Source organism: Mytilus trossulus, unplaced genomic scaffold, assembly GCF_036588685.1.
Source record: "Mytilus trossulus isolate FHL-02 unplaced genomic scaffold, PNRI_Mtr1.1.1.hap1 h1tg000070l__unscaffolded, whole genome shotgun sequence".
NCBI lineage: Eukaryota > Metazoa > Mollusca > Bivalvia > Mytilida > Mytilidae > Mytilus > Mytilus trossulus.
Window position 1 is genome coordinate 3395009 of NW_026963294.1, and position 10961 is coordinate 3405969.

Genomic DNA, 10961 nt, shown 5'->3' on the forward strand with positions numbered 1-10961 from the left:
AGAAAACTGTAATAGCATGAATAGCTGACTATGCGATTAGTATTTTGCTTATTGTTGCAGGTTTTGTGTTAATTTATGGTTGTTAACTCCAATGTCGTTTTTGACGGTTGAGAAGAGTTTAGAATCCGCCACCCGCGAACACAAACCGCGATACGCTTATTCAAATCCACTCTTGAAAAATCATCCGTCTATGAAAGTGTTTTTACATATTTTCCATTTTAACCAAGGAGTAGAAGTAATCGACCCATTCTGTTAAGGGATCAAGTGATACAATGTGCTAGCCAAGAACAAAACTGAATTGCATTTTCTTTCAAAGATATAGATACCAAATATCAAAACAATAAGCCGTTTTAGAATTTACTGCATTCTCATACTTTCAATAAATTACATTAACACTTTTTTATTTGTTTAAAGCTTCTTAAACAATATATTAAACCAATTAATCAAAATCATATTCCTTTTGGAGTACAAACAATAAAATTTCAGGTACTAGTAGTCATGTAGATTCGGAAGAAATGGATTCACGAATTACAAACTTCTTATATGCAGTCGATTAACAACATTTGGAAAATATACTCACGAAAACATATATTTCTCAAATTCAGATTGTTATTATGAATCATATTGAAAAGCTACAAACAATTAAATCATAACACAAAGTTAAGAAGAAGTCGAAGTGCAAAGACCTACTTCTCTCTAATATCAACAGTACAAAACTGAAAATCAAAACGCTGAAATACAGATATATCACTAAAAACGAGTAAGCTGAATTCAGACCAGTAAAAGATCGACAACCTACAAGAATTTTTTTTTGTAATATACAAAATCTATAATAAAACATATGCGACATAAAAGAATAATAAAACAAAATAATTCAGCATAGTATGTCTCTTAACTATTAAACTTTTCTAAGTCATCAGGATCAATTTCAGTGTCTGAGCCCGGGACATGGCTTGGCCGATGGAATATTTTTTTTGATTCAGGTAAAGGGTTTGAACTATCCATTATTCTTGCTTTAAGTTGATCTTTGACTTTTGCTGACAATACTGCATGAGTTATCTATAAGATAAAACAAATAGTCGCATAAAAAATAAGAACAATAATATAACTGAAACCCATGTTTAAAAAAAAAACAAATATCTGTCAATTTTTCAAAACATGTTTCTATTTAATGCCAAAGTTCAAACATACATATTTTTCTTCAAAAACTCCACATAGTTTAAGTTGTAAGTAAATGTACTTGAAAGAGCATATGAAAATACAGATATGAAGTATCAAGCTCATAAAACAAGACGATTGCACCTGCAGAAGCTTTACATAAGGGTGCCAAAATTAATATTTTAGGGCCAGCTGTCTGGTATTCAGATACAACTTTTATCAAGATTTTTTTTAACAAAAGGTGGATGTTACAGTGTTATCCAAGTATACTTTAAAAACTCTTGTTTGATGTGATATGTAGTTCAAATAAAAAACAAGCCATTGTAAATATGGATTTTTTTTAAGATGAACAAGTAATATGAAGTTAAAATTAAAAAATGCAGAGCCATAAAAACATACAATTTCTAAAAAAATAGACAATATAAAATCCAAAGTCTGTTTTAGTTTCAGATGTTTCTCAATCCAGCCTCCCCACACTAGAATTTCTATATTGAAAATTATTTTACACAAAAAAGAAATTGAAGAAGACTGTGGGTACAGCTGAAGTAAAGCATCTATATGACGTAGTTCCGGTTGTAATTATCTTCATCATCACAATGATTTATCTTACTTGCAAAGCATGGACTATCAAGGAAAGTAAAGTCCGTATATATATTTCTCCAATGGTCAGTAGAAAACATCATCATAAAATCAGTATTTGAAAACAAATTGAATTTAAATTAAGGTTGTATAACATGTACTTATATATTGAGTAAGTATCTACCTGCATTAACAATTCAATAATCAGTACACTGAGTAGTACTCCTACTATGTAATTCATTTCCGGGCACGACTGAAATGATTATCAAAAAATAAATTACAATAAAGACACAAACGTTTGATGTAGGTATAAGTTGTTTTGAGTTAAAACAATCAAACAAAAAACATATTTTCTTGTTTCTTTTTTTTTCATATATTAGGATAAAACTAATTTTATTAACATGATACGAATGCAATTGGACAAATAAAAAATAAAATGTATGAAAAAATGACAGTATTTGTCTATGCGTTGATTTTTTTGTTTATTGTTAAGGTTCTACGATAAAATACAGTGGTTAACTTCTACGTAAGGTGGTCCCTGATTTAGGGTAAGTATCGTATACCACATTTTATTATTGCTATATTACTAGGTGTTTCCATACAGTTTTCTGTGATTCATGAATATACAGCTGACTTTTTTTTTACCAACCATGCGCTATTTGCCCTGAGAAGAGTTTTAACTTTTAAAAAGTTTACATAAATTTGAAAAAAATCACCCATACTATTATTTAATGTTTGAAAGCATCAGCACGCAATACGTTTTCAAGGTAAGAGTGTTTTTTGTACTCGGAAATATTGAATGATGTCATTGTTTAGTAGGCCGCACTGTTGTCTTGAAAATATTCGATGTATTAAGTATATAGTTTGTGTTGTTATTTTGATTGACATACTTTGTTTTTTCTTTCTCGTTTTTTTTTTCCTTTTTCGTTCATATTTAATTTATTTTAAAACAATTTCTAAAAGATTCTGAAATCTGTCAAAGATGTCCATTTCAACATTTCTTTAACCAACGTCTTGAAAAGTATTCAAAAATAAGAAAATAACATTGAGTCACTAGCGATTTTGTGGATTAACCTTCATCAGTTACCTCAAAAATTTGGAAGCCGAGTTTATATATAACATAAACCACTTAGAAATATAACAATTATCAAATGCAACAGTATTGAACAAACTGTTTCAATTTCGAATTTGTATCCATTTGGTTAACAAAGAATATCAATGAAAAACAATTTTTTTTCGTCATGATTTGATTTTGTGACTGGATTTAAACCAAAAAATATGATACATACATGCTTACTACTATTGATAGTATAGGTACAACTGTTTTCCTAAAATACAAAATAAAATGATACAGTTCAATTAAAAGTGATGTGCTAGTTAAATTCAAAACACTGAATGAGGTCATTTGTCTATAAATTTAGAATATAATCATCTAGAGGATATTGCAATATGTTTGTACCATATCCTTATTTAAGGTAGCACAATACAAAGATTTTTCATCCCAAATCAGACATTTTTAAACTGATTTAATTCCACTCATCTTTCTTAAAATTTTATAAATGAGGTACAAATAAAACTAGAGGCTCTAAAGAGCCTGTGTCGCTCACCTTGGTCTATGTGCATATTAAACAAAGGACACAAATGGATTCATGACAAAATTGTATTTTGGTGATGGTGATGTGTTTGAAGTTCCTACTTTACTGAACGATTTTGCTTCTTACAATTATATCTATCATGAACTTTGCCCATTAGTAACAGAGAACTATATTTGGTAAAAATTTACATAAATTTACCAAATTAATGAAAATTGTTAAAAATTGACTATAAAGGGCAATAACTCCTGAAGGGGTCAATTGACCATTTAGGTCATGTTGACTTATTTGTAGATCTTACTTTGCTGAACATTATTGCTATTTACAATTTATCTCTATCTATAATTATATTCAAGATATTAACCAAAAACAGCAAAATTTCCTCAAAATTACCAATTCAGGGGCAGCAACCCAACAACCGATTGACCGATTCACCTGAAAATTTCAGGGCAGATAGTTCTTGACCTGATAAACATTTTTATCCCATGTCAGATTCTCTCAATATGCTTTGGTTTTTGAGTTATAAGCCAAAAACTGCATTTTACCCCTATGTTCTATTTTTAGCGGTGGCGGCCATCTTGGTTGGTTGACCAGGTCACGCCACACATTTTTTAAACTAGATACCCCAAAGATGATTGTGGCCAAGTTTGGATTAATTTGGCCAAGTAGTTTCAGAGGAGAAGATTTTTGTAAAAGATTACTTTAATTTACGAAAAATGGTTAAAAATTGACTATAAAGGGCAATAACTCCTAAACGGGTCAACTGACCATTTTGGTCATGTTAACTTATTTGTAGATCTTACTTTGCTGAACATTATTGCTGTTTACAGTTTATCTCTAACTATAATAATATTCAAGATAATAACCAAAAACAGCAAAATTTCTTCAAAATTACCAATTCAGGGGCAGCAACCCAACAACCGATTGACCGATTCATCTGAAAATTTCAGGGTAGATAGATCTTGACCTGATAAACATTTTTACCCCATGTCAGATTTGCTCTAAATGCTTTGGTTTTTGAGTTATAAGCCAAAAACTGCATTTTACCCCTATGTTCTATTTTTAGCCGTAGCGGCCATCTTGGTTGGTTGACCGGGTCACGCCACACATTTTTTAAACTAGATACCCCAATGATGATTGTGGCCAAGTTTGGTTTGATTTGGCCCAGTAGTTTCAGAGGAGAAGATTTTTGTAAAAGTTAACGACGACGGACGACGACGGACGACGGACGACGACGACGGACGACGACGGACGACGGACGCCAAGTGATGAGAAAAGCTCACTTGGCCCTTCGGGCCAGGTGAGCTAAAAAGAAGGATCAATCTTTCAAATTGTGATAATTTCATTATGACATTATTATTACATAAGTTATTGTTATGTAATTAGTTGCCATATTGTGATGTCCATACTTGCATGAATTTAGCTTCTTTGTTATTCATAGCATCCCAAATTTTGTTTTATAGATTCTTGCACAACACAGTTTGACCTCCAGTATTCGTTGAATTTTTTTATTTTGTTTGAAACAATATGCTTACATATTTTATATCCCGAAACCAAATGTTGATCGTGGAATTCACGTTCTCAGATATAAAGAATGAGGTGTAATATAAATAATAAATAATATAACGTTTCGTAATTGGTTGAATTACTTATAGATTATTACATGGCATTTTCCATATGGCCCTGGTATCAGCCCTAGACTCCCATATCAAGCCAGAGGGCTTTAGCCCTAGGGCTTGATATGGGTCGTGGGCTGATACCATGGACCATATAAAAAATGACAAGTAATAATCTATTTATCACATATATTTAAGCAAAAAAAAAACAAATAGCTTTCATCAAATTATGTTTGATATTTCTTCAAAAATTAAAAAGATATTTAACATAGAAAAAAACACGTATCACTGTGAGTTAAACAAAATTTCGTATTACAGAAGGTAAAAAACGTTTTTTGAAAAGTTGCAGAAATAATTAACAATAAATATATTAATTCTAAGAATTGCAAATTTTAAACAACTTTAAAGTGTTACATTACATATGTTAAAAATTGCTTAAGAAGAATCCTATATCGCTACTCATTCCAGTGAGGCTTCATATATTTTCTAAATACTTTATGACGTCAAAATTTTAGGAACACTTTTGTGATTTTCACTGTTGATTTCTACTTTTTTCTTCTACAGCAGATTCGTTTTTCTCAATTTCTTTTCATTGTTTTAACTTGTTTCCAAAGGCCGAGTTCACTTGAAACTCTTTAATCGACTGGCTATAAATAAAAGAAGACAAACAGACAAACAATAGAACATATGACACAACATGGATAACCAACGAATAAGCAACACGAAACCGATCAAAAACTAGGGGTGATTTTAGGTGCTCCGGAAGGGTAAGCAGATCCTGCTCCACATGTGGCACCTGTCGTGTTGCTTATGTAATAACACATCCGTTAAATGGTCTAACGGTGAAACGGTGATTTCAAATGCAGCTGATCTTTTAATCTAATACTTACACCAGAGAGGAGGACCGAGGTCAGAATTACAAATATAAAGGTCACAATGGAAGCTACTATCGTCAGTATAAAATTCTGAAAAATGACAAACCTTTTAACGCACATTTATGACTTAAAGTTTGTACAAAGAGTTTCGACGAAAATATACTTCCGATTTCTTTTCGTTGATAAAGTAAACTTTTCAAACAAAACTAAGTCGTCCTTTTTTAATTCACTAGTTTGATTTTTGCTTTTTAGCGCATTTTTTCTGATAAGAAACGAAATGAAAAACATAATTAAATTATTAAAAAAAAAACATTTGTTTAAATAATCAAGACACATTCCTATTTTCAAACCACGCAAATCTTTTGGTTCAATATATTTTTTTTTCAAAATTTCAACTTCAATTAATAAGATTACTAATAATGCTTTGTTAGATACATATCATTGTTTATATTCGACCATTACACCAATACTTCAACCTTCTTTTAAAAATAGCGCTAATATGAAAAAATGGATTAAATGTGTACTTGTTCGTATATTAAAAATGTATTGCCTGTCTATCACTTACGATATAGAGTATTTTCGTCTGTTTTGTTGAGATTGCTATTAGTCCAACGAGTCGGTTGATCGAAATAATAGGAACAATTACAATTGAACCTATAGACAGGAACTTGTAAAACGATTCAAGGTCTATTGAAGACGTTATATACTGGTTACTTAGACCTTCTGTTATCCATTTTCTGTCTATCACGTGTGAAAGCCCATACACGGCGTTCAGTACAATGAACGTTATTTCAATCATCTAAAAAATACAAGATAATACTTGCAATCTTTCATTTGAAAACAGTTAGACTATCAATTACTTTATTAATCCCATATTTAATAAGAAAACATTGGATTTTGCATATGTAATTACTGCATAATTGTCAGAGCAAAATGTGGTTAGTAGTTATTGTGCCCTGATTTTCCGTTTTGAATTTTCCTCAGATTTCAATAGTTTTGGATAAAACTTAAGTTAACATTTTTCAATCCCTTTTCTTTAATCTTCTTTTTTGGACAATGAAGTATGTTACAATCTTATGTTGTTGTTTTTTGGTATTTTACAACTCGTACTATATGCACTCAGTTTTTGAAAATTGAAGTGATTTGTAATACTACTCATCCAAAACTTACATCACTTGAGTTATATATTGTATACTTACTAGTACAATGACTGATATCACAGAATAAACTGCACTCATAACTTCAATCTTTACTGCGTTTGCAAAAGGTTTTCTGAAGAAAACACAATTTATTTTTAGCGTAAAACATTTTCAACACCGTGATTTTAAGAATACGAAATGTACAACCCAGTCAATATCCGATTGACAGTCTAAGGACATGCTACAATTAACAACAACAAAATGAAAAAATAAAAAAATGTTTCCTCTACAAAACATTGCCATCATGACAGATCGGACAAAAATTTCGACCTACAACTAATTAGTATACAGTACTACATCAAATATCAAAGCATTTTAAGAAGGAGCCGAACAAATATTTTACCAGGCAGATTGGAATAAGGTTCTATATAAACATCACATAATAATAAACATAATAAATTTTTAGACAATATACAGTATATCACCTGTACACAAAAGCTGTGAAATATGTAAACAAACCTCTTTTTAGGTTGGTATTAAATAATCTGAACTAAGTATTTACTGATTGCAAAGTAGGAACATTTCTTATACGTCTCATTAAAACAGATTAAATTATGAATCATCAGTGTCGGATCCAGAACGTTTTTGTAAAGGGGGCGCCGACTGACCTAAGGAGAGACCCGCTACAGTCACGCGTTAGTGATTGCACACACCCCCCCCCCCCCCGCTTGATCCGCATATGTTCATTGTAATGCTCAGTTTTTTGGTATTCTATAAGAGATATGCAAGATACAAACCCCAAAGTGATTGACAAGGAGAGTTAACATATTCTCTAAGTGTCGTTGTTCTGTGAATAGTTACCATTTGGTTACAAAGGTACCAGATTTATAATGTAATACGCTAGACGCGCGTGTCGTCTTCGTTCTACTCAGCAGTGACGCTCAGATAGTTACAAAACTAAATAAGCACACAGTTGAAAAGCATTCATGACCAACAATTCCCAAAAGATGTGCCAAATACGACTACGGTGATATATGACTGGGATAAGAAAATCCTTAGTTTTTCGAAAACTTCATATATAGACTTGTAAACAGGACACTTTTCACGACATTAGGAAACGTATGCCCGAAAAATCATTGGTTACCTTCTTCTGAATGTTTTATTATATATCATGAGAAACAGTCCATTTCCTGTATCGGTAGTTGCCGTGTCGTCCTGTTCATTCGGCTGTATCATTTCAATGTACTTATGACTTCTATCATTAACAGCTATTGACAAAACCTAAAAAAAAAGAAACTACTTGTTATAATCTACTACTTTGTTTTATCTTATGACATTTTGCGTATATAAAACAAAGCAGGGTTAAACAGTTCAATCATTATCGCGTAGATGGTATAGCTAAAGGAAAATAAAAAGGACCACTAAAAGAATTCAAAAAAGTAATAAGTTTTCCTTATATTAAATCTATACATATCACAAAAAAAAAAAATTGGACTCTCTTTAAGTGGCGCTGATGCATAACCAAATAGAAAAAAAAACAAAGCAAGTGTGTAATATTATTGTTCAAATGCTTGTCATCCGTTTAGTTTGGTACATACCAAGCTTTCTAATTCAAAGTGAAAATAAATATCTATCTGTTTATGATGATACGTAAAAGCTGTTGTATGCAGGGTTTTCGGTCCAACGCTATGATGTAATTCATCATCTAAATGTGTAAAACCACCATTATTTGTACCTATTAGACTTTGTTATTTTTTCACTTTCCAAACAAATGTGAAGAATGTATCTTTATTTCAAAAAAAGTAACTCTTGACCTGAGTAAAGTTTTGTCCTGTCTAGTATAATACTACTGTTGTCTTTATTTACAGAACCATGCGCATATTGTAAGCAAAAATGATAAAATTAAGAGTGACTAACGATAGGAAGTTTAACGATTTAACTATGATCACTGAGCATTCATATCCCATCTCTTAATTTTATAAGGTGAATGTCGGTACCTAAGAACACTTTTAGCGGAGTAACTTTTTGACTAAATGCATTGAAAACCGGTTCAGTTTACAATTCTGCATACTGTGGATTCATTATTATTCGTTGGATACCAATTTTCGTGGCTTTCGTGGGTACAGGTGAACCACGAATTTAAATGTTCAACGAATAACAAAATTTCTATAGGCTTACATGCAGAATTCGGCAAAACCACGAAATTAGATATCCACGAACATGTAAGTTTTCTGTACTCCACGAAAATTGATACCCACGAAAATAAATATATCCACAGTATGCGAATAGTTTCATTCCGTCAATAACTCCGAGGAAAATTCAAGAGGAAAACATATCAAACGAATAGACAACAACTATGACATTCTTGACTGTGTAACGGCATTTTCATATATAGAAAAAAAGTTGATTTTACTTTTCCCTACCATACGTATCACCGAGCAAACACAATAACAATTTAGATTATAGCATGTTTCTCCTCTAAATGCAAAGCCTAAAGAAGTTATATGCTATGTGTGTTGTAATAAAAACACATATTTTTAATACGAACTATATAGCTATATAAATATACAATGTAAAAGTGCAAATATCAAGATACCTGCATTAGGAATTCAGAACAAAATATGGCAAGTCCTATTCCAACTGTTGCCTTCATTTTAGGACACGTCTGCAAAAATATTATTGTAAGACATATATATAAACTCATATGTTTCCCGTTTATGAGTAGCAACTTCCAACTGATGTGTGCATGTTATGATGGTATGATACTAAACCCCTGACGGGAAGGATTGTGCCTGATATTCATATGATGAAATCATAATCTTTCAATCAGTTTAATTGAAGTCTGGAGCTGGCATGTCAGTTAACTGCTAGTAGTCTGTTGTTATTTATGTATAATTGTCATTTTGTTTATTTTCTTTATTTTCATTTTCTGACATCAGACTCGGACTTCTCTTGAATTGAATTTTAAATGTACGTATTGTTATGCGTTTACTTTTCTACATTGACTAGAGGTATAGGGGGAGAGTTGAGATCTCATAAACATGTTTAACCCCGCCGCATTTTTGCGCCTGTCCCAAGTCAGGAGCCTCTGGTCTTTGTTAGTCTTGTATTATTTTAATTTTAGTTTCTTGTGTACAATTTGGAAATTAGTATGGCGTTCATTATCACTGAACTAGTATATATTTGTTGATGGGCCAGCTGAAGGACGCCTCCGGGTGCGGGAATTTCTCGTTACATTGAAGACCTGTTGATGACCTTCTGCTGTTGTTTTTTCTATGGTCGGGTTGTTGTCTCTTTGATACATTCCCCATCTCCATTCTTAATTTTATATAGTTATGTTCCTTAATGTTTAATTTTTTTTTCAACTCTTTTCTTTTTAGATTATTGACATCTAATTGATGAGTGGCGTGACAAAGATATGTGTGACGCACAATATACGTGAAACACATGTCATATTTAAACATGCTTTAAAAAAAAATTGCACTTAAATTTTAGTATTATGAAACAAATCTTTAAGTTATTCGCCGCTTCAGAATCAAACGAACGATTTGTAATTATATCGTTTTATGCTAAGATAAAACAACGTTACGTCGTTTGTTGACATGCAAATGTTTATATAGTTGTCAGCTGATCACAACGTGTTGGTGTATGTTTCAAAAATTAACCCAGAATGAAACAGATTCTTAAAAATTGAGTAACACCTACCTTTGTACTAGAGTTTAATGTGTCAATGTACTGACATTCAGATTCCTGAAATAATTGCACAACAGTGCAGAAAACATTTATGTGTACTGCTTATAAAACATATTCATGGAAACATTATCTTATATATGCTTAACATTTCTTATTTTTAGGTCTCGCATATCAATTCCACAACAGTTGTTATAAAAATAATATAAACGATACAATTTTACTGCATTAGTCCAGATTCCCATTTCGATAAATGATGAGTTGTGTACTAAAATGTTTTAAAGTAAAAAATCTCCCGCCATTTCTCGTAGG

At 31.5% G+C, this 10961-nt stretch overlaps 1 protein-coding gene across 1 annotated transcript; it reads right to left on the minus strand.

Moving 5' to 3' along the window:
- Window positions 1-434: 434 nt before the first annotated feature.
- Window positions 435-9620, minus strand: LOC134699465 (uncharacterized). The gene is made up of 8 exons (XM_063561056.1): window positions 9556-9620; window positions 8104-8240; window positions 7020-7092; window positions 6386-6619; window positions 5836-5910; window positions 3027-3065; window positions 1922-1990; window positions 435-1059 (listed from the first exon to the last, which is right to left on the minus strand). The coding sequence occupies exons 1-8, from the start codon at window positions 9610-9612 to the stop codon at window positions 892-894; spliced, it is 852 nt and encodes a 283-aa protein (XP_063417126.1). The 5' UTR covers window positions 9613-9620; the 3' UTR covers window positions 435-891.
- Between the last annotated feature and the right edge of the window lie 1341 nt (window positions 9621-10961).